General features: G+C 52.5%; 2 protein-coding genes and 1 pseudogene across 3 annotated transcripts in view; 2 read left to right on the top strand and 1 right to left on the bottom strand.

Annotated features, from left to right (window-relative positions):
- CHRNB2 (cholinergic receptor nicotinic beta 2 subunit) overlaps positions 1-6,315 on the bottom strand; it is a 31,905-nt gene extending 25,590 nt beyond the window's left edge. For both annotated transcript variants that reach the window (XM_070396755.1, XM_070396756.1), the window contains exons 1-6: positions 6,267-6,315; positions 4,563-5,236; positions 3,010-3,155; positions 2,784-2,828; positions 2,249-2,358; positions 324-1,290 (exon numbers count right to left, since the gene is read on the bottom strand). In XM_070396755.1, the coding sequence (XP_070252856.1) occupies positions 324-1,290; positions 2,249-2,358; positions 2,784-2,828; positions 3,010-3,155; positions 4,563-4,626 (1,332 nt within the window). In that variant the 5' untranslated portion in view covers positions 4,627-5,236; positions 6,267-6,315. The remainder of the gene's footprint in view (positions 1-323; positions 1,291-2,248; positions 2,359-2,783; positions 2,829-3,009; positions 3,156-4,562; positions 5,237-6,266) is intronic.
- LOC138996136 (nucleoside diphosphate kinase B pseudogene) lies at positions 4,772-6,701 on the top strand (annotated as a pseudogene).
- An 8,881-nt stretch (positions 6,702-15,582) lies between these two features.
- UBE2Q1 (ubiquitin conjugating enzyme E2 Q1) lies at positions 15,583-24,361 on the top strand. Its single transcript, XM_070395939.1, has 13 exons — positions 15,583-16,034; positions 18,151-18,255; positions 18,570-18,674; positions 19,276-19,326; positions 21,348-21,488; positions 21,713-21,797; positions 21,992-22,052; positions 22,246-22,336; positions 22,450-22,508; positions 22,598-22,646; positions 22,916-23,011; positions 23,364-23,430; positions 23,874-24,361. The coding sequence occupies exons 1-13, from the start codon at positions 15,708-15,710 to the stop codon at positions 23,903-23,905; spliced, it is 1,269 nt and encodes a 422-aa protein (XP_070252040.1). The 5' UTR covers positions 15,583-15,707; the 3' UTR covers positions 23,906-24,361.
- Positions 24,362-25,599: the final 1,238 nt, after the last annotated feature.

Here is a 25,599-nt window from a genome sequence, read left to right as displayed (position 1 = left end):
GAATGCAAGCGGCGGGGACAGGCCAGCTGCAAACCCAGAAGGGCCTCCTCCCCTTCCCGGGCGCCCTCCGCCACTAGCGATGCCCGCAGGGGGCATTTCCCCACCGGGCGCTGGTCCCCAGGAAGCGCAAGGTCATCCCGCAGGACTCCAGCTCGGGCGGCGCTTCCTCCCGGAGGCCAATCCAAAACCCTGGCCAGCACCCCAGCCCCCAGCCCCCAGCCGCCTCACGTTCCCCGCATCCCGCCCGACCAGCTTTGCGGGTCTATCCACCGTGCGACTGCTTTCCAGATGCCGCCGCACCCACCCGAGTCCCGCGCACTCACGCTCTGATCCTCGTCCTCGCTGCGCATGTGGTCCGCGATGAAGCGCACGCCGTCCACCGCCTCCCGGAGGCCACAGGCGCAGGGCCACCGCGCTCGCTCAGGGACCGGCGCGGGCTCCGCCCCGAAGGCCCCCGCCACGCCCTGGACGGACGCGTGGTTGACGAAGCACGTGCAGGAGTCGGCCCCCGGGGCTTCGCGGAAAAAGCGGGCTCCGGCGCCCTCTCGCTCCCGCTGGCGCCGCCTCTGGCGCAGGCGCTGGCGGGCGCAGTGGTGGCGCGGCTGCTGCATGAAGAGCAGCGGAGGCAGCTTCTCCAGGAACAGGGCCTTGACCCAGGGCGCCATGGTGTGCGTGGTGGGCGAGCGGTGGTGCACGTTGAGCACGCACACGCTGGTGACGATGGAGAAGGTGACGAGCACCATGGTGAACATGAGGTACTTGCCGACCAGGGGCACGTCCAGGGAGGTGGGCGGCACGATCTTGGAGATGAGCAGCAGGAAGACGGTGAGCGCCAGCAGCACGGAGATGCACAGGGTCATCTTCTCGCCGCAGTCGGACGGCAGGTAGAAGACCAGGATGGCCAGCGAGGTGATGAGCACGCAGGGGATGATGAGGTTGATGGTGTAGAAGAGCGGCTTGCGGCGGATGATGAAGTCGTAGGTGATGTCCACGTAAGTCGAGTCGTCGGGGTGCTCGTTGCGCCGGCCTGGCAGCGCCACGATGTCCCACTCGCCGCTGGGGGTGAAGTCGTCCAGGCTGGCCACGTCGCTCTTGAGCACCAGGTCGATCTCCGTGCGGTCGTAGGTCCAGGAGCGGAACTTCATGGTGCAGTTCTGCTGGTCGAACGGGAAGTGCTTCACTTCGATCTTGCAGGCGCTCTTGTAGATGGCGGGCGGCAGCCAGAAGATGCTGCCGTCGTAGGAGACCACGGCATTGGAGTAGAAGGACACCTCATACATGCCGTCCGCACTGCCCAGGGGTGAGAGGAAGTCAGCGCTGGCCTCGGCGCTCCTACACCCCCACCCATCACCCTAGCCCTCGCTGGGAGGAGAGGAAACCCACCTCCGGAGTATCAGGTGGCAGAGCAGGAATGGAGCAAGAATGGTGTCTGGGTGGGGTTGTGGGGGGAAGGGTGTTCTCTGAGGAGATCTGTGAGGCCCCTCAGAGATGAGGAACTGGAGGAAGGGGGTGAGGGACACGCCTGCTGCTTGTCATGCATTGTGTAAGTTGTTTGCTTCACATGCGGATGGAGGAGTTGGGGGAGCCAGGGAGGCCAGAATGAGGCTCCCCGAGCAATGGAGGGGGACAGAGGCAGGTGGGAGCAAGAGATGGTCCCACCGGTGGTTTTGGATCTTGGGGGTAAGAGGGATCATTTATTATTTCAGGAGAGGGTATGGAACCTGGAGGAGAAACTGAGACCTCCATGTTCTCTGATCTTGCCTAAGCCTCCAGGAAAAGTCTATTCCTTTTTTAAAATATATATTTTTTGTTGATTTCAGAGAGGAAGGAAGGGGGAGAGAGAGACAGAAACATCAATGATGAGAGACAAACATTGATTGGCTGCCTCCTGCATACCCCCCACTGGGGATGGAGCCCACAACCCAGGCATGTGACCTGACGGGGAATTGAACTGTGAATCAGTTTAGGCACTGAGGGCTGTCAATCCTTATTTCTATCCCACTGCAGCTCCAAACACTGGGACTCCTAACTGACTGAGAGGGGGCTGACCATGGGCCAGTCACCTTGGCCGTCCATATTATACATCTCTGGTCTGGGTCTGTCTATCTGCGTAGTGACTGAATCTTCGCCAAAGAAAAATATCTTCTCTATACCCAGCAGGAGCTGATTTACGTTCCCCAAGACCCCTTCCTTCCCTGAGCACTGCCATGGTCTCCCCCAGCCTCCTCATTACTCCAGGGTCACCTACTTGTTGTATAGGACCACATCTGGGAGCCAAATGTGTTTGGAAGGGAGTCGAACTTTCTTCATGTTGTCGAACTCCTCAGGCTTCCAAGTAAGGCGATAATCCTCCCATTCCTGAGAAAGGGAGAGAGGGAGGCAACATCAACCTCTGCCCTGGGAAGAGCTCAAGGTGAAGAACAGGGACAACGGGGGGCGGGGAGGCCCATCTGGCTTGAGGAAGCTTTTCAAGCCATCACCTTCCCACAGTGACTTCTCTGCCCAGCAAATGTGAATCATAAAATACTTTCTCATTTAATTTTAACAGCTAACCCACGATATTAGAATCCACATTTTACAACTGAGAAAACCAATCTTGCAGAGTTTAACATGTTCAAGTCACAGAGCTGGTGAGTGGAAGAACTAAGATGCAAATCCAGTTAATTAGGACTCCAAAGTCTATACCTTTCTGCCTCTTTTCGGGAGATTAAAGGAGGGAAAAGACACACGAAAAGAAAGGGAAAAGGAGGAAAGAGAAGACCAGGGGTGGGAAGAGCACTAACCTGGGTCAGCCAGACATTGGTGGTCATGACCTGCTCCCGCTCATGCTACAGGAAAGAAGAGAAGCCCTTGAGAAGGCCCTCTAGCCGTTGGGCCCACCCCACCCACCCATGGCTCCTCCCACACCTCCCAGGCCTTGGGAACTCCAGAGGAGTAAGCACAAACACAAACACATTCTGGCGTGTTGACTTCAGCAGCTGAGCAGAGGGTTTGGGACCTCCCACTCACCACACTGATGAGCTGGGCCAGTGATACCATGAGCTGTACTGTCACCAGCTCAGAGCCATTGGTAGCTGGGCGGATAAGCTTGTTGTAGCGGGAAGGATCCAAGAGATGCTCCACCAGCCGCTCCTCTGTGTCCGTACCCCAGACTCCTGGGCAATAGGTTGAGGGGCAGGAAGTAAGTAAAGAGGCAAGAAAGGCCCACCCAGGGTCTCACTCGCCCTAGGCAAATGGGGCAACCCAGGCCCAAACAGGAGGCCGCAGCTTCCCCAATGCTCCATCCCTAAGGTATTCAAATGCTTAGTTTTCCCCATAAAGGCCCCTCAGAGAGAAATTCCTCCCTGGGATCAGTGACCAAGTTACCCAGACAGCCCAACACAGAGTCCTCCGGACTCAGAAACCATTCTGCAAGGATCAGTGGAGACCTGCTCTCCTGCGAGGTCTCAGAGGGTGGTTTCAAGAGAAACCCATGTTTCCATGGCTTCTCCTAGAATAGTGGTTCTCAACCTTCCTAATGCTGCAACCCTTTAATACAGTTCCTCATGTTGTGGTGACCCCCCAACCATAAAATTATTTTCGTTGCTACTTCATAACTGTAATTTTGCTCCTGTTATGAATCATCATGTAAATATCTGATATGCAGGATGTATTTTCATTGTTACAAACTAACATAATTAAAGCATAGTGATTAATCACAAAAACAATATGTAATTATATATGTGTTTTCCGATGGTCTTAGGCGACCCCTGTGAAAGGGTCGTTCGACCCCCAAAGGGGTTGAGACCCACAGGTTGAGAACCGCTGTCCTAGAAGATACCTACCATTCCAGGGGGGTTTTGGAGGGTGGTCAAAAGGAACCGTTACTCATGTCCCACCACCCACCCTTTCCCCTCAGTCAGTGCTCATCTATGCGTGCAAGTCACGTTACGTGCCTCCACGTGTGGAAGTCTCCTTAGGTTGTACATTTCCTTTGTACCTGCCCTTCATACACTCTATCACCGTCTGTAACTCTGCACAAACACACCCCATCCCCTCAGAGTGCTCCTCCCTGGCCCCAGCCTGGCAGAGCCTATGCCCTCCAAGCCTTCTGTCCAGCCCTAGGAGAGAGTTGAAGTCACTTCTCTCCCCCTCCTGCCTTGCCCCTGTGGAGCGACCAGAATCAGGACCCCAATGTGATGGACAGGGAATGATGGAGAGACAAAGGAGGGTGCTGAACCAGGTAGATTTCTTGATAGAATGCTTCACACAGCGTCTCAGCTGCAGAGCCTGCCCTCCTGCTGGCCTAGAACGCCAGGGGAGATTCCCTCCCTCCTTCCTTTGTGTGTCCACACCCTTTCCAGCACCACTGCCCAGGTTTCTACCTCTTCCTTACTCCTTAGGGTATGTCCTTAAGGTATGTCCTCCTCCCAGGGCAGTGCCCCGGGGCCTCCCTGCAGGCCCAAAGGTCTCTCCCCTAACTCCCAGCAGCCCCCCCCTCCCGGGCCCCCCAATCTCTAGGAATCCCTTCCTTCCACCTGAGCCTGACCGGGGTGAGACAGAGCGCCGTGGCCTGTGGTTACCTGAGCACAGCCAGAGGAGGCCGAAAAGGAGGAGCAGCGCCATGGGCTCGGAGCACCAGGCCATGCTGTGGGCATCGCTCGCCGCCGCACCTAGACCCGCGGGAGCGCGCCGAGGGCGGGAGGGCCTGAGGGCCGGGTCGGGTGCTGTCCGTGGTGCTGAAGTCTCGCCGGAGCCCGCGCCGCCCGCCCGGCTGGGAGCGGGGCCCAGGATGCCGCGGCAATTGTGGGGCGTGCACGGGGCCGCGAGGAGGAACCAGCTCCTGGCGGCGGAGGCTTTTCCGGCTGCTCTTCCAGGGAATACAATTGGGACGGGGAGGGGGAGGAGTCTTCGCCCCGGAGGCGGAAGCGCCGGAACCCAGTAAATAAAAGGGGTCTCGGGATGGGATCTTCTTTTGCTGGTCCTGGTTAGTTAGGGGGTGTGTCAAGCCGACGGTGGAGGAGTTGTGAAACCCAGAAGCTGGGGCAGGACGCGGAGGTGGTTTGAGAAGAGAAGGGAGGAACAGCGAGTCTGGCAAATAGGTCAGGACCAGCTTAGAGCAGAGGATCTGGAGGCCAGAATGAGGGGGCGGAAGTCGGGAGGAGGTTCTGGGTCCCCGCTCTCCTTTTTTCTCTTGTCAAACCCAGAGGATCCTGCCTCCCGGCGGCGAGGCTGAGGATGCAGCAGAGAAAATGCCCTACGGAAAAGAGACAGGGGACTGTGGGCTTGCTAACCTTAAGAAAACGAAAGCTTTGGAGTCTGGGAACAGGGTCCCTCCATGTCCCATTCTCTGCCTCCCTCCATAAATTCCCTAAAAGGCCAAGAAGTCTAAGGTGAGGGCCTCTGGCCGTGGCCTGAAGAGAAGGTAACCTTAAAGGTCTTGGAAAGTGGAAGGAAGATTAGTGGCTTCCATCGGTTAGCCTTTCACCCCCACCCCCTTCCACTCCAGTCTCCGGCTTCTGTGTGAGGAGGAGGATCAGAAGACCATTTCACAGGGGCCAGTCCTAGAATGAAGCTATCACAAAGGAAAGCACAGATGAGACAGAGAGAGGTGTCAAAATTCAATGACATCTTTGATCTTGAAAGCCCTGAACTCTTAGCTTCTGAGCCAATAAAAGCTTCCCTTTTTTCTTAGGTGGATTTTTGTCACTTTCAACCAAAAGGTTCCTAACTAAAGCAGGCTTATCATGTATCAAGGCTCTGTCTTATTCCATCTCTGCCTACTTCTTCAACCTCATCGGCACCCCTACGCCCCCGCTCCACACTTCAAATATTGGCAATGTCTTTAAGATCCTTGCACATTCTCTCCCTTCCATCCTCTATACTTCACGGCCCTTTAAACATGTAGTTCACTTGGCTCTTTTGTTACCCATTCCCCCTCAACCTCCATGTACTTACCTGTGAACATCTGGCAGAAATGTCAGTTCCTTAAGGAAGCTATGCCTGACCAAGGACTAAATCAGATGACTTCCTATATGTTTCCAGAGGATGTCCAATGACTAAATGAACCAGTCTAAGGCTGTGACTCTCTCCTGCTAGACCATGAGCCAGCTCAGTGCCTGGCATATGGTGAGGGCTCAACAAATAGGGCTAGTACAGGACTGACACCCTTTACTGTGGAGAGGAACGTTCCCCTCTAAAAGCTCAGTTCCTGGGCTCTGGCTGTGCAGAGCAGCACAGCTGCCAGGCCAGCCCGCTTCTCGGAACAGAGCCAGCATGGAGCTCACCTTCCTCACCATCAAGCCTGACGGCGTGCAGTGCGGCCTGATGGGCAGCAGCATCAAGTGCGAGAAGAAGGGGTTCTGCCTCGTCACCATGGATGTCCACCAGGCCTCTGAGGAACTCCTGAAACAGCACCGCATTGACCTGAAAGACCACCCATTCTACCTTGGGCTGGTGACGTACATGAGCTCTGGGCCTGTGGTGACCGTGGTCTGGGAGGGGCTGAATGTGGTGAAGACAGGGAGAGTGATGCTTGGGGAGACCAATCCAGCAGATTCTAAGCCAGCCACCATTCACGGAGACTTTTGCATTCAAGTTGGCAGGAACATCATTCACTGCAGTGATTCAGTAAAAAGTGCCGAGAGAGAAACCAGCCTGTGGTTTAAGCCCAAAGAATTGGTGACGACACGTCTTGTGCGTTTGGCTGGATCTATAAATAAGAGGTGGACAAAGCATCAGTCCCCTTTGGCTCTTCCGTCCATTGACTTGGGAGCAATAGGACTATCCTTTTTCTAACACATATTTACTAATAAAGCCTTTGGAAACTGGGAAAATAAATAAAAGCTCAGGTCCTGGAATTGTGAAGGAAGAGCAGGACAAATACCCGAAAAAGAACTGGAGAGAAGTGGGATGGCTGCAGGCTCCGTACTGCCCGTGGAAGTGAGCCATAAACCTGCTCCACAGGCTCCAAGGCAAGTGCAGGCACGAACATGTAATACCATCTGAAGAATTTAGAAAATCTTGGAATCAAGGAAAGGATTGAAGAACAAAAGCCTACAAAGAAGGAAAGGAATGTATGCCGTCACAGCATGTGGGGAAAGGGTCAAAGAAAGTCCACCTTCAATAATCAGACCCATGTTTGCTGGGTGTCTACTGCATAGGTGTTGAGATGCAGTGATCAGAAAGACCTAGTCCTGGCTTTGTTGCCACAGTTTGGTAACAAAGACTTATGACCCAATACGGTGGCTGCTCCATAGAGCTGTAAACAAGGTGCTATGGAAGCACAGAGGAGGGAGAGGCTAGTAATGTCTGAGTGCCTAGAGAGGATGAGGATAAAAACTGAGATTTGAAAGATGAGAAAGCCAGTAAGACCAGGGTGGCTTAATTTTGAATTCCTGAAAGAGAGGGACGGGGAGCTTGCATGTAGATAGAACTTAGTACTTTCCTCTTTTGGTGGGTGTGGTTGATTGAAGAGGGCTTCCTTTATGAGAATCTCTTTCTGGCCCAGCTGGTGTGGCTCAGTGGTTGAGCATCGACCCATGAATCAAGAGGACACAGTTCGATTCCCAATCAGGGCACATGCCTGGGTTGTGGGTTCAATCCCAGTAGGGGGAGTTCAGGAGGCAGCTGATCAATGATTCTTTCTCATCATTGATGTTTCTATCTCCCTCTTCCTTCTTCTCTCTGAAATAGAAACCTATTTTAAAAAAGAACATCTCTTTCGGGAGTGCTTGCTTGTCTCTGGTTTGATAGACGAGAGGGACATTTGCTTTCTTGAAGCCCTTGGTTGCTACCTGAAGCTCCTTTAGGCCAGTCCAGGCAGCCTGCTCACCTTGGCCTTGACCTTATCGTTTCACATTCCCCAGCTTTTACGTGAAGATTAATTCCAGCCTGGCAGGGAATGAGTCCTCTCAGCACAACCACCCAGTGGCCAAGGAGAGCTGGAACATCCTCTCTCCCTCATCCCCCCCCCCCCCCCCCCCCCGGCCCCACTCCTTCCATCCCCACCAGGAAGCAAGGCAGCCAGAGAGAGGGGGCAGGTCCGAAACCATGCAGCGTGATGGGCAGATATAGAAGTATCAGCCCCGAGGCAAACCAGGGACCAGGCCACTTTGGTGTGACACTCCCTCTGCCTCTGATGGTAAGGAACATTTTCTTTTAAAGGCATTATAAATCAACTGATCTGCACATTTATGTATACTTAGATATAACATACATCCAAAAGGTATATAAATTATCAATGTACAGCTAGGTAAATTTTCACACGAACACAGCCATATAATCCCCACCCAGACTTTTAAAAACTAGAACACTATTAATATCCAGAAGTCCCTCATTATGTCCTTCCCCAACACCCCCGTAATTATTCTCTCCTCTTCAAAAGTAACTAATCATGGGGGCAGGGAGGAATGGGGAGTGACTGCTCAGTGGGTACTGTTAAAGTTCTGGAACTGATAGAGGTCATGGTTACACAACATTGTGACTCTAATGAATGCCACTGAATTGTACACTTTAAAATGGTTAAAATGGTAAATTTTATGTTATGTGTATTTTCCCACAATTAAGAAAACATGCCTAAAAATAAAAGTGACCGCTGTTGACTTCTAAGAGCACAAATCAACTTTGCCTGCTGAATTTCATATAAATGGGATCATGATCTTTTGTGTTTTGAACATTATGCTAATGAGAATCATTGACATTGTTGAATGTAGTTGTAGTTTATTCATCTCATTGCTATAGAATATGCCATTGTATGAATATACCATCACTGAATTGGGTTGTTTCCTATTTTGTTTTGTTATTTTTTTATTTTGAGAGAGAATAAGGGAGAGAGAGAAAGAGAAACAGTGATTTGTTGTTCTACTTATTTATGCATTCATTGGTTGATTCTTCTCAGAACCCTGACTGGGGATCGAACCCACATCTTGGCTTATCGGGACAATGCCCTAACCCACTGAGCTACCTGGCCAGGGCAGTTGTTCCCTATTTTGGACTATTAAACATGTTTCTATGAACATTATTGTTCATGTTCTTGGTGTACAAATATATGCGTTCCTGCTTGGTACATAACTAAGTTGTGTACATCTGAATTTATTTTTTAAAGGAATATGCTATGATACAGTTTTGTAACCTTCCTTTTTCATTTACTATTTCTCAAACATTTCTTTATGCCAATAAGCATTCTTTGACGGCTCTTTTTTTCTTTGGTGACTTTTTAAATTGTTACAAAGTATTCTACTGTAGGTACATTTTTGCATATGTCTTTAATAATTTCCAAGTGAAATTGCTGGGCCAAAGGTTTTAAAGTTTTTTTGATTATTTATTATTTATTGCTAAATACTTACCTTATTCCACCTCCAGAGAATTAATACTATCAGGGTTACCCAGGGCCTCAGCCTAAATCACCGATGGCCAACATCTCTACAATCTTGCCTATGCTGAGCCCCTCCTTGTCTTTCTCTTCTTTTCTCCTAAGTCCTTCCTCCTTCGTCTTGGGGCCTTTCTTCCCAACCTCCTCCTACTTTAAGGGTCAGTTCTCTCAGAATATCCCTTCATTTCCATCTAAGTAACTTCTGTCACATTCTTTCTTGGAGTTAATCCTGAATAATATCAGCCATCAAGGCCCTTACCTTTCATCCCTGTGATTGTTCGCCACGTTGTACTAGTTGATTATCTCTGGCCCCCGTTCACCCATTGCCATGTGCTCCTGAGGGCAGGAGTAAGAAATACACAAAAATGACGAGGAGCAGCTGTCATGTCAGGAGCCCCTCCTGTGTGCCAGGAATGAAGCCAAGCACTACCCACGGGACTGTATTTTCTTTGTCTCTGCATCCCCAGTGCCCACTATAGTTCCTGACCAAGCACCAGGGCTCAGGCCATATTGTGGGTCGGTGTCAGAGTGCTATGCTTCTGGGAGCAAGTCAAAGGGAAGGACGCTCGCTCTGCCCCAAATAAGAGCGCCTGCTTATTCTGATAACACATGACCTTTAGAAGAAAAAAATCCCTATGATCCACTTTACATACAGCAGCCAGAATGATCTTTTAAAATTTCCAGTCAGATCATGTCACTCACAGCTTAAGATCGTTCAAGGGCTTCCCACTGTACTTTGAATAAAACCCAGACACTGACTGTGGCCTCTATAATCCAGCCCTTGCTTTTTTCACTGGCCCCATCGCCTACCCTACCACCCCCTCTCTTTTTTCCACTAGACTCAAGGTATAATAATCCCCTCTCATTTTTGAAAAACCAAGTTCTTTTTAAAATACATTTTAATTGATTTCAGAGAGGAAGAGAGAGGGACAGAAACATCAATGGTGAAAGAGAATCATTGATTGGCTGCCTCCTGCACACCCCACACGGGGATCATGCCCTCAACCCAGTCATGTACCTTGACCGGGCATCAAACCATGACCTCCCGGTTCATAGGTAAATGCTCAACCACTGAACACCACCAGCAGGCAAAAAACCAAGTTCTTGCTTTGTGCACTATTCTAAGCACTTTTCGTGTATCTCACTTAATCCTCCCACTGGCCTTATGAGGTAGGTACTATTATGATCTACGCGTTACAGATGTGGAAACTGAAGTACATCCAGGCTAAGTCGCACCATTAACAGCTGCCAGAGCTGGAGTTCAAAGCCCATAAGCTCAGCCAGCATGTCATGAGCTTCCTAGTTCTAGACCAGCATCTGTGTGCTCATTCGGGGTCTCTGAAATTGTTGCTCTCCTTGCTGGAAGGCTCTTCTCTCCTGCCAGACTACCTTCTCTTCTTCAAATTTCAGCTCAAACACTGCCCCCCTAGGGGGCCCTCCCCTGACTAGTGGACTGAAAGTGACCCCAGTCCTCCTCTCCCACGTGACCCTACTCTAATTCCTAGCTCATACTTACCAGTCACTCTTCTGGTCACTCATTGGTCTGGTCTCTGACTCTGCACTAGAAAACAAGGGCTAGAGAGCCGGGATCTTGCTTGTCTGTTGCTATATGTTCATACCTAGACCTGTGTCCGACACATGGCAAAGCCCCATCCACGGTTACTGAATGGTGAGTACCTTTTGACTTTGTAGCAATAACAGTAATCATAGGAATAGTCGTATTTAACATGTGCTGAGCAATGTACCATGGGCCCACCAGTGTTCATTTTACATATCTCATTTCATCTAAACTGGAACAAGGATCCACCCTGCAAGGCCGAACGAGCATCATGCCCATTTTACAGATGAGGACACTTGAGTTTCACAGAAATTAAATCACTCGCCCAAGGTCACACAGCCAGCAAAGCCGATGCACTCAAACCCAAGCTCAGTTCTGTCTGACTCCCCCGTCCATGCTCCTTCCACTCAGCTATGCTGCCTCCTTCATGGGCTAATTCAAAGGACAGCTGTAGCCGATTCTCTAATGAACACCTGTGGCTCTGCCTTTTTCCTGAGCTCAGAACACACTCCGCTGGGCGTCTCCAGGAGAATGTCCCCCATCTCCCCTCCCTCACACACTCAGTATATTTATAACCCGACTCTCCGCTCTTCCCACGGAACTCAGCTCTCCTGAGACATCACATGAGATTCTGTTAACGCTACTGCTATTAGCTGCCCAGGCTTGCACGGCTTCTCAGAATTCTAGTGATCTTTTCATCTTCCTTGATCTTAAAATAAAGCCCCAGTTCCCAAACATGGTTGTGGGTGCCTGCCCAGATGGAAGCCTTGCCTGCCTTACCTGTATCTCTCTCCCTTGCTTCAGACACAGCCCTTCTTTCCTGTGTCTTGCCATGGTCCTACCTCAGAACTATTCCATGCGCTGTCCCTTCCGCCTGCGTCAGCGTCCAGCCCTTCCTCCCCTCATAGGCCATTGCAGCTAAGTGACTGGATGTGTAACAATTCCTAAAGCATCTGGTTTTCTACCAGCCTGAACGCACAGAGGTGAGGACTGGTTCTGTCTCATGTAATGCTGCATCCCCAGTGCCTCACATGTAGTAGGTGCTCAGTAAATACTTGCTCATCGTCTCTTACATCCAGGGAGTCGGCTGGCTTTATAGACTCCACCTTTGTCACGTCTATTTCCCCAGCAGAATGTAAGCTCCACGAGGGCAGTGATTTTTTTATGTTCATTAAATGAATACATGCACCACCTCCATCCCATTTGTCGTGCCACTTCCCTTCACATTTTAGAGGAATGCCAGATATGACTACCTACGAGGCTTCCGCCGGAGGGCTCTCTCAGCCGGGGAACTGAGGTACTGAACAGACCAGCAGAGAGGAAGCGACAGGCCTCATCCCAGACCATGACGTTTGAGTTTCCTCACTGGGGGACGTGGAGTATGTGCAACATTGTGGGACCATCTCATCGCCTTGGCTTATTCTTTGTTGTTGTTGTTAACCCTCACCCGAGGGTATTTTTCCCCCGTTGATTTTTAGAGAGAATGGTGGGAGGAGGGGAGACCGAGAGAGAGAGAGAGAGAGAGAGAGAGATTGATTGAGAGAGACACATTGATTGGTTGCCTCCTGCACATGCCCTGACAGGGACCAGGGATCAAGCCTGCAACTGAGGTACATGCCCTTGAGCAGAACTGAGCCTGTGACCCTTCAGTCTGTGGGTCAGCGCTCTAACCACTGAGCAACCTTGTTTTATTCTCATGAAAGTCATTGCTAAAATATGGAATTCAGGATCTTCCAAATGGCTGCATTTGTAGGGTTTTGGGGCAAGGGCTAGAGCCAAGTGACATACGAAAACCTCTTGAAGAAGATGAGAGAGAGAAACACTGTAGCTTGACTACCTGTGTTAAGAAATGCCATCAGCTTTACACGCCTCTTGGCAGAGGGAGGTCTCCAGACATCCTGGGCTCATTCGTTCATTAACTGGCTTGTGACAGGAAGTCAGGCATTGTGATAGGAAGTCTAAGGAACACAAGTATGTGTGATGCACAGACTTCGAGTCCTGCAGACACCTGGGTGGTGATGAGGACACCATACATCAAAGAAAAGCCTGTCAAGAAATGACTGCAATGCCTCTGGCTGGGGGAGAACCAGCCACATTCTCACTTTTCACCGTCCGCATGAGCCTGGAAAAACATGGCTGCCCGAGGCCAGGAAAAGGTTAAACACAGAGAGAGCTGCACTTCCAGAAGGCCACTTCACAGCAAAAAAGGAAGGGCATACAGAAACGAGCCAGCAGTTTGTGGGCGTCAGCTCACAGGTTGGTGGGAACAGCAAGTATTTAAAGATGCCAGCACAGTGTGAAAAATGCTTTGATGGGGTAAGGCCACGGGACCACATTGTGAACTTTATGTGGGCAAATAAGGAAAATTTCCTGAGGTGTTGACATGAAGTTAGGTCCTTATTTCCAAGAATTCCTTGTTTAGGAATTTGTTGTCCACAAGATGAATGAGGAACCAGCCATATCTAATATAAGGGATTCCTCTATAGCAGTGGTTCTATAGGGAAAGGTGGAGGTTAGGACACTAAATCACTGTGGGCCCTTTCTGGGAATGGCACAGGGCTGAAGGGACACACAGACGTATATGTATATGTCGGAAGGAGAAGTACCCAGTCCTTTTCTCCAGTGATGAGACCATCAACAACAACGACAGCAATCACAATAGTAGTGATGACTAACACCTACATAGCACTTATGTGCTTTTCATAGATAAACTCTCACAGGCAAAAATAGGTGGTGGTGAGGTGAGGCCCAGATAAGGGGCCATGCATTCAGGCAGGGGCTTACCTGGCTTGAATCTCCCATTGGTGCCGAAGGAAGGAGCACCAGATTTTCTTCTCCACTTGCCCAATATGAGACACAGGAATAGAGGCTTAAAAAAAAAAAAATCAGAGGCCCCAGCTGGGTGGCTTAGTTGGTTGGAGCATCCTGAACACCAAAAAGGTTTCAGGTTTGATTCCCATTCAGAGCATACCCTCAGTCCCGATGTGTGTGGAAGAAAATCAATCCATGGTTTTTCTCTCACATCAATGTTTTTCTCTAAAATCAATAAGGATTTTTATTTGTATTTTAAGCATCAGAGGAAGACGGAGTGGGATAGAAGGGCACGAACCTTGGAGACACACCCAAAAACTCTGCCTACTAGTTGTATATCCTTGGGCAGTCATTCCTTTCCCCCACTTGTAAAACAGGGGTACAAAATGCTTACTTTGCAACGTTGTTGTGGGGTAGGGGGTTAGAAATATGTACAAGATACCCTGGCTTAGGAAGTGCTCAATAAATGGGAATCCTTACGACAGCCTTTTATGCTCCGTAGCTAACTGTTCGGGCTCCCCAAAGAAGACATATTCCTGGTCGTGCGGACCATGTCTCAACCATCTGTAAATACCCAGAGCCCGACTTAACCAAAGAAGGCCCTTACCAAGCCCACTGGCTACTTAAATGAGTAACCCAGCACCAAAGCGCTCAGTCAACTTCCAACAAAGGCGGGCTCATTTGGGTCCGTACCGGAGAGAGGACGGTGGCAATCCGCCAGGGGCTCAAGCGCTGAGCTGGCCCAGCAGAATCCACCCGGCCCTTCCCCAGGTTCACATTTGGCAGAGGGACGCGGGCTCCGGGTCACTGGACCCTCAGCCAGCTTTGTCCTTGGTGACAGTGCCACCTAGCGAGGGCCCGGGGCACTGCCGCCCGCTCCCTACTCCCGGCAACTGCTGGGACCACTGCGACATGTCAGCCCTTCAGGCTCCGGGCTTGGGACGGAGAACGCGGTCCTCCGGGCCCACCTCCTTCCATCCTCCGTCCAGGCGAGTGGTTTGGACTATTGAAGGTCTCCTCCCGTGACCCTGGGAAGCCCACGCTGTCCCTCCCCGACCTCGTCCAGACCCCTGGACCTGATCGGCGCCAAGGGTCAGCAATCTCACTTAATCGACCAGCGATCTATCCCACACTTGGCGGTCCCCTGCCATCGAATCTTCGGGAGTAGGCAGAGCGGGCATTGCCCTCACCGGTCACTGTACAGATGAGGCGACTGGAGGAAGGCAGTCGACCCAAGTCACACAACGGAACGAACCAGCGGCTGGGCCGGGCGAGAATCCCAGGCTCTTGCTACCGGGTCCCTATCTCCTTCCCCAGCTACGCGCCCCTTATTCGGTGTGGCGACCGGGCATGCCCACGTGGCCTCACGAGGGCCGGGGCTGCGGACCCTGCGCCGAGGACCGGCGTGGGGGTGCAGGATGACGGCGGCACGGCGGTCCCCGCAGGTCCCACTCTTCCGTCTCTGCCCACCGAGCGCCCAGCACGCCGGCCACGACGTGCAGACGCAGGGAAAGGGACCCAGAGCAGGAAACAGCGTCCCGCGCGGGGAGCCCCTGGGAGCACGCGGGGCCGGGTCACGTGAGCGGGGAGAGCAGGCACGCACGCACGCACGCTGTGCGTCAGCACGCACTGAGGCGCTTAAAGCCGGCGAGCCCAGAGCCGCGGTCACATGTGGAGGGTGGCAGTCGAGAACAAGGGGGCGGGAAAGTAGGAGAGGTCACGTGAACGAGGCCAAGCGGGGAGGTCACGTGAGGGGTGGAGGCGGGGCTTCCGAAGAGGAGGAGGAGGGGCGCGCGGCTTCCGGCGGCTTGGGGTGGGGGGAGCGGCGAGCGGAGGGGGGGGCCCTGTCCCGGAGGTGGCGGCGGCGCCATCTTGGCGAAGGGGGGATCAGGAAGTGCGGACCGCGGCGGCGGCGGCGGCGGCGGAGCCCGGAGCGGAGGCCGGAGGCTCCCGGCCCGCCGGCCCCGGAACGGAGCGGAGCGGAGGATGCAGCAGCCGCAGCCGCAGGGGCAGCAGCAGCCGGGGCCGGGGCAGCAGCTGGGGGGCCAGGGGGCGGCGCCGGGGGCCGGGGGCGGCCCAGGGGGGGGCCCGGGGCCGGGGCCCTGCCTGAGGCGGGAGCTGAAGCTGCTCGAGTCCATCTTCCACCGCGGCCACGAGCGCTTCCGCATTGCCAGCGCCTGCCTGGACGAGCTGAGCTGCGAGTTCCTGCTGGCCGGGGCCGGAGGGGCCGGGGCGGGGGCCACGCCCGGCCCGCATCTCCCCGCACGGGGGTCGGTGCCTGGGGATCCCGTCCGCATCCACTGCAACATCACGGTGAGGACCCCCTTGCGTGCGCCTCCATAGGAGCCCCCTCTCGGGGACTCCAGGTCCCCCCGCACAGCTTTTTTTATCTCGAGAGACCTGGGAGGCCGAATCCCCCCTCGGGGCTCGCTCCTTCCCTCCAGGTCACACTGTGTCCGCCCCTGGAGGTTCTGCCCAGCACCCAGAAGCTCCCCCCCGGACCCTTCCTAGTGAGGGACACCCTGACACGCAGCGCCGCCACTGCCCCTCTCCACTCACCCACCCACATCCCCAGGCTCACGATTTGGGGTTCTCCACGGCTTCACCCCGCCACCTGGGAGTGCCCTTTGCTTCCCCTCGCGCTCATTGCCCGGTTCCAGGCCTCTGCCCCGACCTCAGCTGGAAGGACTTGGTCGGGAGCTCGACACGTTTCAGTGATGCCCCCTCTCACGGCACCTTTCGCTTAGGACGCGGCCACCTGTGAGAGCCCTGCCCGGGCGCCTCCTGCAGCCCCTCTGCCTCTGAATCTACCTGGTGGTGGTTTGCCGTCCGCTGATCCTCTCCTTCCTCTCCTTCGGGTTCCCTTTCATTGTGGTGTAACCTCTAACTCTCCTTTTGCCCCAGCTGGGAGCAGATCTGCCACTCCCTCGCTGTTCCCTGAGGATATCTCCAATTGTCCGGGGTTGTGTGTTGCCTTTCCTGGTAATGGTGGTCATGTTTGAGTACGATCCCGTTCCGAACAGAAACGGTTCCTTTTCTCCCCAGTGGACATCATTCCACCCTCGGCTTGCTGGGCTGGTGCACCCTCACAGACCCCTTGAAGAGGGCTGGCCGCTGGTACCCTGGGAGCGCCCGTACTGTGTGGCGGAGCACTTACACTGCCTGCTGTGATCACGTGCGGCCCTGGTTGAGGACTCGGAGAACAGGACTTGATCCGGGCAGGCAGCAGGCTGGGGAAAGACAGGCTTGTGGATTGTGTGGGACTCTGGGTCCTGATTCAGTTGACATGGTTCCTGTTTTCTGTCCCTTTCCTCCATCAAACCGGGTCAGGGTTTGGCGAGGCAGGCCTCGGCTCCGATGGGAGGATGTCCCACCAAAACTCGAATGTCCCACTTCTTCTTTCTTCTTCCATCCCCGCCAACCACACACATCACCTTTTTTCCTACTGAAGTAGGAAGTTAAGATTGACGCACTAGGTGTGGCTTAGGTGAAGACAGGGGCATCTTGAATCAGTGGTTTCCCTCCGGCGCTGAGGATTAGAACCATGGCGGAGCTGAAACCCCCAGTAAACGTGGAAGTGGTTTCCTTGGCAGATGTGGAAACTTCAGGAGTTAATTTTGTTCCTGAATTTAGCTACTAATTCCTTACGGGTAGGTTTTCCCCCTTCTACCTGCCCTTCCAGTTGCCAGCGGCCATCTACTATCTTTGTCCCTAAAAGGAAGTTAATTTAGAAGGTTCTCGGTTAGACACCCTGTGGCCCCTGTAAAGGAGACTTGGCCTGAACTGGCCCCTTGGTTTAGGGAGAGGGGGAGTCTGGTCCGGCTGCATTTGGCACTGTGGCTCAGGAATGCTGGGAATGTTCGCAGCGTAGGCCTCTTCCAGCCTGCCATGTGGAGCCCTGCATCCTACGCCTGGACGAAGAGGGTGGCAGGTTCCCAAGAGAGAGTGGGGAGAATCGGCCTTTGAGGGGTCCTGTTGGAAGTGGGGTGTGGAAATTCTGCTACCCTTTCACTTTTAGATTCTGGAGATACAATCTAGTTTTCAATCCCTGCTTCCGCAGTTAAACTGAAAGCGGTCTGTAGTCTGCTTTTTTCACATCAGTGTGATTGTGGTGAGGTGATCTGTTCCTCCAGCTGATCGTGGAGCTTGAAAATCAGAAGAGGACTTGGTGCTGGGTGTGGGAGAACTTCCAGTCCAGAACCTGGATAAGCCCCTCACTGTTCTCAGAGTGTGGCTGTGCCGCTCTCTCTTCTCATGGCCTAGGGTTCCTCGGAAAGCTGCCGGTTTAGATACTGACCTGCTGAGCTGGGCTTCCGTGAGCTGGAGAAAGAGCAAAGGAACTAGAAGTTTTAAGGAGTGGAGGGCAGGCAAAATGTAGCTTTTCCCAGAGCTGCCCATCTTGACCGCTCTCTGCTCTTTTTCCCGCCAGGAGTCATACCCTGCTGTGCCCCCCATCTGGTCGGTGGAGTCTGATGACCCAAACTTGGCTGCTGTCTTGGAGAGGCTGGTGGACATAAAGAAGGGGAATACTCTGGTAAGGGGGCCAGGGTGCTGAGGTTGGGCCCATATCTTCAAGGCGGACTGTGAAAGGGAGACACCTGGAAAGTGGGTGGTGCCGTAGGCTGAACTGTGGGGGCAGACTCCTTGGGGGAGTTGCTTGCAAAGGACAGCGGGGGAGACCTATGTCAGCTCCAGGATGGGTCCAGTAAACTCTCCCACAGCTACGTGGTCCATAAGATTAGTGAACTAGGTACCAATTTGGGTTCTGAGCTAAGAGCTCATCCATGTACCTGTCCAGATTGGGGTTGGAAAGGAGTATTTGATGTCACTGTGGTCCCCTACCCCCAGCTATTGCAGCATCTGAAGAGGATCATCTCCGACCTGTGTAAACTCTATAACCTCCCTCAGCATCCAGATGTGGAGATGCTGGATCAGCCCTTGCCCGCAGACCAGGTGAGGAGCCAAGGAGCTCAGGCCTTGTGCAGAGGTACCCCACAGACAGCACTCAGGCGATGGAGACAAATCTGCAGCCGTTCCTCTGCACCCGACCCCTCCAGACACACACACACACGTGTTGTGACTCTTGGCTTCTTTTTTCCCCAGATGGGAATCTAGTTAAATGGGACGCTAATAGCTTCACCTATCAAAACTCACTCTCATGGGCAATATATCTTATGTGGAGAAGAGGGGACTGAGGGGGGGGGATTTTTCCAGTAGAAGTTGGTGGCCATTGGGGTCTCAGGCCCCTTGTTAAGAACCAAGAAGCAAGAATCCTTCTTGGGGAAAATAAACTGGAATTTGTGAGGTGGGTGACAGAAATAGCCACTCTGCTTCTCTTTTATACTTTGGCATATGGTAGGAGGAGAGTAATGGGCTGCTGGTGAAGTCATTGCCTGGGCTGTTGCTTCCACTCAGATCTGGCTGGTGGACAGGCTGGCAGCATTACGGATGGGCACACAGCTTCCAGACCTGGGAGCTTGGGGGAGTAGGTGAGAGGTTGCATTCTAGGAAGCCACTGGGCTCTGATCTCCCGCCTTTCCTCTCCCCACTGCAGTGCACACAGGAAGACGTGTCTTCGGAAGATGAAGATGAGGAGATGCCTGAGGTAGGCTTGCCACCTGAGGCAGCATTGGCAGGAAACTTTCAATCAGCAGCTTTGAGCATCCACAGTGTACAGAGCTCCAGGGTAGCCCTAGCCTGTTTGGCTCAATGGTTAGAGCGTTGGCCTGTGGACTGGAGGGTCCTGGGTTTGATTCTGGTCAAGGACACATACCTCGGTTGCAGGCTTGATCTCTGGCCCCAGACGGGGCATGTGCGGGAGAAACATCTCATCGATGTTTCTCTCTGTCTCTCTCCCTTCCTTCCTTCCACTCTGTCTAAAAATCAGTGGAAAAAAAATATCCTCGGGTGAGGATTAACAGAGCTCCAGTCTAAATTGGGGAGGGAAAAATGCCAGTGAATAAAGACAGGTTTACTGACCTGGAGGAATGGCCAGTGTAAGAGAGGAGACAGGGCACTCACATCCAACCACTGAAGACAGTCAAGTGCAAATCTGTTTATACTAAATAGCAACAAGTTAATTTCCTTTTTCTTTTTTTTAAATCCTCACCCGAGGATATTTTTCCATTATTTTTAGAGAGAGTGGAAGGGAGAGGGAGAGACAGAAAGAGAAACATTGGACTGGTTGCCTCCCACACTAGCCCTGACCTGGGGCCAGGGATCCTGCCTGCAACCGAGGTACGTGCCCTTGACCGGGAATTGAACCCGAGACCCTTCCGACCATGGGCCACTGCTTATCCACTAAGCCAAACTGGTCAGGCTGCAGCAAGTTAATTTCAGATGGCTTTGAGCAGACCTGAGTTTGCATCCTGTATCTCCAAGGTTATCTTAACTTGGGAATTTCTAATTTTACTAAGCTGCAGTTTCCCTATTTATAAAACAGAATTATGGTATCTACTATATATGGTTGTTTTAAAGATTAAATGAGGCATTGCATGTAAAATGCTTCATGCAGTACATAGTGCTAAACAATTTATCTGATATATTTTAAAAACATAGATATTTCTGCATAATATTACAATTAAGAACTTGAGCTTCTGAGCCAGACAGATTTGATTCACATTTTAGCTCTGCTAAAAGTTGTATGACTTTGGACATGAGAATTAACATTACTAGACCTCAATTCCTTACCTGTAAAGACGGGAGTAATGATAACATAAAGGCACGGTGGTTGTAAGAATTAACTGAGCTAGTGTGTATAGCACCCAGTATAGTGCCCGACATAATAAACGTTCAGTAGATGTCGGCATCGAGGTAATAATTAGGAAGTCAGTATTGCCGTGTCCTGCTAGAGCCAGATCACTTGGATTGCTTTGTCTCCAAGCATTGCATTAATGTCCCAGGTTCCATAACTTTGTTAAGGTCTTCAGACACAAGAGACTCATGACACATGAAACTTGAACTCCTGTCAGAGAGTAGAGAGCCCTCTGCGCCATCACCCAGCATCTAACAGAGGGTTCACATCCTGGATATGGGCTTTCCCATCATGCACAGTGGACTCTGTGCGTGATGGAAAGGCGGGGTGAGTTCTCTTCTTGACCTCCACCAAGCTCCCTCGCTGGGCCGCCTTCCTCATTCCCCTCTTGTCAGTGGTGCCTGTGCTGACTCAGGTCATGCACCTGGGCGGGCATGAGGTTTCTGATCCAGGTTCCTCCTTTAACCTGGAGTCCTGAGAATTCTTGGGTACAGTAGTCACCTGGTGAAACATGATCTCTCACAGTGTCAGGCCAAAGTCATTCTAGGAATTAAGAGCTGCTGCCAAGGGAGAGTTTTAGGAACGTTGGAGCAGGGTCAGGCTGGGAGACAAGGAATGAGTCTCTGCTTCCCTAGACCCGTACGTGGTTCTGCTGTAGGACTGAATGGGAGGGGGTTCGCCTTGTCCTTTAGATTGTGGAGGGAATGGGTCTGGGAATTGTTGCTGGAACAGGAAGGATGCTGTGTTCCTTAGCTTGCTGGAGAGTCCACTGTTCCTTAACTTTCGGCTCTAGACCAAATGGGACTGGGAAGGCGATGGCCCCTCTCCACAACCTGTGTTGGTTTCTTTTCTCTATCCCATCCCACCTTCAGGACACAGAAGACCTAGATCACTATGAAATGAAAGAGGAAGAGCCAGCTGAGGGCAAGAAATCGGAAGATGATGGCATCGGAAAAGAAAACTTGGCTATCCTAGAGAAAATTAAAAAGAACCAGAGGCAAGATTACTTAAATGTACGTACCTTCTAGGGAGAGGCTGGGCCAAGGGGTGGTGGGTTCTGGCTAGAAGGTGGTAGGCCATCACCTATCAGTCTGGGAGCAGTCTGTTTTCTGGGGTGAGTTATGGGTGTGCCTAATCCTTGCTCAGATCCTGAACAAGCTGCCAGACTGCCCCTAAGGTCTAGGTGTGTGTTTCCAAACCACATGACCCTGAGACGTTTGTCTTCCCTCCCTTGCAGGGGGCAGTATCTGGCTCGGTGCAGGCCACTGACCGGCTGATGAAGGAGCTCAGGGATATATACCGATCACAGAGTTTCAAAGGTGGTGAGTTTGCCTCAGGGAAGGGCCTGGACAGGAGCTTCTCTAAGGATACGAGCCAGAATGGAGCTCCTCAAGCCAGGGGCTTAGATTGGCTGCATGTCCATGGGGTGCACCGGGAGCCTTTGATATTTTTCTTCTCTGCTTGGGTGGATCCTCAACTGGACCGTCCTACTAACACCTGTCTTCCCGCCTTCCAGGAAACTATGCAGTCGAACTGGTGAATGACAGTCTTTATGATTGGAATGTCAAACTCCTCAAGTGAGTGGGGCTCTGGGATTGGAAAGGAAGTTGAGGCCTAGTATGTGGGGAGCCACTGTGCTGGGAGTCTCGGGCAGTCCCAGGAGCAGGTGTGGGCAGTGGGTGTCCCTCTGCTGCTAGCCAGGGGAAGTGGGGGTCGACACAAGGCTCCTGAGCTAGGACAAGGAGTCAGCCCAGACTCATTGCTTCCTAGAGTTGACCAGGACAGCGCTTTGCACAACGATCTCCAGATCCTCAAAGAGAAAGAAGGTGCAGACTTCATCCTACTTAACTTTTCCTTTAAAGTAAGTCTTTTCCCTCCCAGCCCCTCCCTCCTGGCCTAGGCCTCCTTCTCCACCTTACAATCTTGTGGCAGATCCTGGCCTCCCCCCCTAATCATTGCCTTTGTCTCTCACAGGATAACTTTCCATTTGACCCACCATTTGTCAGGGTTGTGTCTCCAGTCCTTTCAGGAGGGTGAGTGGCTGAGGGCAGCTCCTGTTACAGAAGGTGAGAAAGGGGCGTGAGCTTTTGCCAGGCACAACTGACTAACCTTTCTTCTGCAGGTATGTGCTGGGTGGAGGTGCCATCTGCATGGAACTTCTCACCAAGCAGGTGAGCCTGTCTCTTGCTCTTGGTCAGGCTGGCCAGGGCAGGGCTCGGTGAGCTTCACCACACACCTCTATGGCTTTCGGGTGATGGGCTTCATGAAGTGGCCCTTTCATTTCGCCTGGCAGAGCCCGGCACCCATTGACCCAGACAAACAGGTGGTGGCTGTTCCGGGCGTGAAGGGCAGGACCCCTTCCACAGACGCAGCTCCTTGCTGGAGAGCAGGCGTGAGGTGTCTGGGAACTCTGCTGACTTGCTGCTCCCCCCGTTTCCAGGGCTGGAGCAGTGCCTACTCGATAGAGTCCGTGATCATGCAGATCAGTGCCACACTGGTGAAGGGGAAAGCACGAGTGCAGTTTGGAGCCAACAAAGTAAGGAGCCGGGGCTGCTGGACAGGCTGGAGCCAGTTAACATTTGGGCCACTAGCAGACCCAGGCCGCCCTCTCTGAGGGGCCAAGCGGATGAGGCATCAGATGCATGGGCTTGGGACACCATGGTGGGAACAGGAGAGGGCCTTGGCCTGAGGGGCTGCCTAAGACTTCGGGGAGGACACAGGTCTGGAACGGGAAGGCTATGGGATTGCATCCCCGAGGGGCCTACAGGTGGGGGCACTTCTATGTTAACAGAGCACAAGTTTGGGTCTCTGGGTGACAGTTCATGGAAGGTGAGGGGCAGTAAAGCCGCAGCTGGCCATGGCCTGATCTGGCGGCTTCCTCTCCCCAGTCTCAATACAGTCTGACAAGAGCACAGCAGTCCTACAAGTCCTTGGTGCAGATCCACGAAAAAAACGGTGAGGTTGGAGCCAGGACTCTCGATTCGGACGCTCGGAAGGCCTGAGGTTTTCCCTTCCAGCCAAGTAGCAAGGACCCCCTTCTGGTTTCTGAGCCTTTATCACCCATTAACACAGCACCTACCCGTTACCCAAAGAAGGGCTGGAGGTGGCTACCCCCACTGCCTCCTTTCTAGAAAAGCACCAGCCATCATACCCCATGGACTCGGTGCTGCCCCTTCCCGACCACCCTGTGAGAAAGCTCACCTCACCCTGTCATCTCGGGCTGGGCACAGCCTCTCCCCTTGCTTACGCTCTCCAGGTAGGCAGTCTCCCTGCCCCTGCACCTCTCCCCGCACTGGAAGCCCTGCCTAAGGTCATTTCACCTGTCATCCTGGAGTCTTCAGTGCTTGGGCTGGGAGCAGGGACTTTAGCCTCCACCTCACTGTTGGGTTTCTTTGCAGGCTGGTACACACCCCCAAAGGAAGATGGCTAACCTGGAGCGCCGTCCCCCTCCTCCTTCCCCAGGCACCACTGGACCAATTACCTTTGAATGCTGTATTTGGATCTCACGCTGCCTCTGTGGTTCCCTCCCTCATTTTTCCTGGACGTGATAGCTCTGCCTATTGCAGGACAATGATGGCTATTCTAAACGCTAAGGAAAAAAAACAAACACCGAACTGTTTCAAGTACTCAAGACTGACTTACAGACCAACCAACCACCTGGCTGGAACCCTTGCTAGCAGGCATTCTTATAAAAGAAACTTTTGAGCCTCCTTATATTGCTGGAAACTCAGCTGTGCTCCAGACTAGAGCCTCCTTACCTATGCTATGGATTTTTAATTTATTTTCTCTTATTTCATGTACACTGCTTTTTTTGGTTACAGTGTATGATGGATGTGTATGAAAAAAATGTATCTTTGGGAAAACAATTACAGTTTGTTAATTTGAAGATGCTGGTCTTGACTCATCTTTCTTTTTGTTCCCATATCCACCCCACCCCCATCCCCGAAACTATTTGGGTGGTGGGGGAAGGGTTGAGATGAGAGGCTGCACTTCACTGCTAAAGCCAGAGGAAGGTGGATTCCGTCTGAAGGCCTCTGGAGCGACCAGAACTCGTCCCCTGGCATGCAGAGCCTGCCCTGCTGAGCCACGGCGTAGCAGGCTGAAATGACGACCTTAATTCTTAGGACTACTTTTCTCTTCTACTTGCAGATGTTTTCAAATTTCTAAGAACAAGGAAATGGGAAAGGAGGCTTACCAGGCTGCTGTTTCTTGGAATTGCTTTTAAATGAGTTGAGTGGTGATGGAGGCAGTCTCGTGTGTACTCAGCCTCTGGTCTCAGCAGTGTGCTCTGTATGCCACAACTCCGGTGTTCGCCGATCCCTCCCTCCCGGGAAATGGCTTCTGGCTAGCTTCTTTGCTCACCCTCCTCTCTCACTTCCCTTGGTCTCATAAGAGAAAACAGGTATAGCTCTGAAATTGTTTGGCTTGAAAAATTGTGGATTCTTTTCAAGCCACTTCCATAAGATGGGTCCTCTGGGAAGGTTAGCTTTCAGGGGGCTGTTGTGTACACCTGTGTCCCCACCCCAGGCTCTGGGAACTGCTGGGGCAGGGAGAGGGAGGTAGGAAGTCCGCGGGGCTGGAACCGTCAGTGCTGTGTTGTCTGTCCATGCTGTTTAAAAGGAAGGGTATGAGGTCTGCGTCTGACGCGTGCTGCCTGCCTCCCGTCAGTGAGCTTGCGTTGGGGCTGAGACAGGCTCTGAGGGACAGACTATGCCTGCAGACGAGGTGATGACCGCAATAACAGAAGCCAGGGATGGCTCGGTGACGATGCTAGTCTTAGCCCAGAATTGAGAGCGCTGCCTGGGCGCCTGTAGGATGTCAGTTCTGTAATGCTTTAACGTTGGTCATTTCCCCCCATTTTCTTTTAAGGGATTAATGTCTTGCTGCTTCAGGTGGATGGAGAGTTCAACAGTCCCCCTCAATGCTGCTCTAACTCTACCCACACCCACCTGATACGGGGTGCTAAAGTTTAGATAAAGTGGGGACCCTAGGGGCAAACTTATTCCATAGAGCGGAAATCTGGTTTTCGAGGCCTTTGTGGCTTTCTTCTGAACTTATCACCAGCTCTGGCTGAAATGTAGGTTGTGTTTTTAGTAATGTGTACTGTGAGCTGTCCTCTGTATA

This window comes from Myotis yumanensis, unplaced genomic scaffold (assembly GCF_028538775.1).
Source record: "Myotis yumanensis isolate MYYU_CA2020_CCGP unplaced genomic scaffold, mMyoYum1.0.hap1 SCAF_17, whole genome shotgun sequence".
Classification (NCBI taxonomy): domain Eukaryota; kingdom Metazoa; phylum Chordata; class Mammalia; order Chiroptera; family Vespertilionidae; genus Myotis; species Myotis yumanensis.
This window is presented reverse-complemented; position numbering and strand designations above follow the sequence as displayed.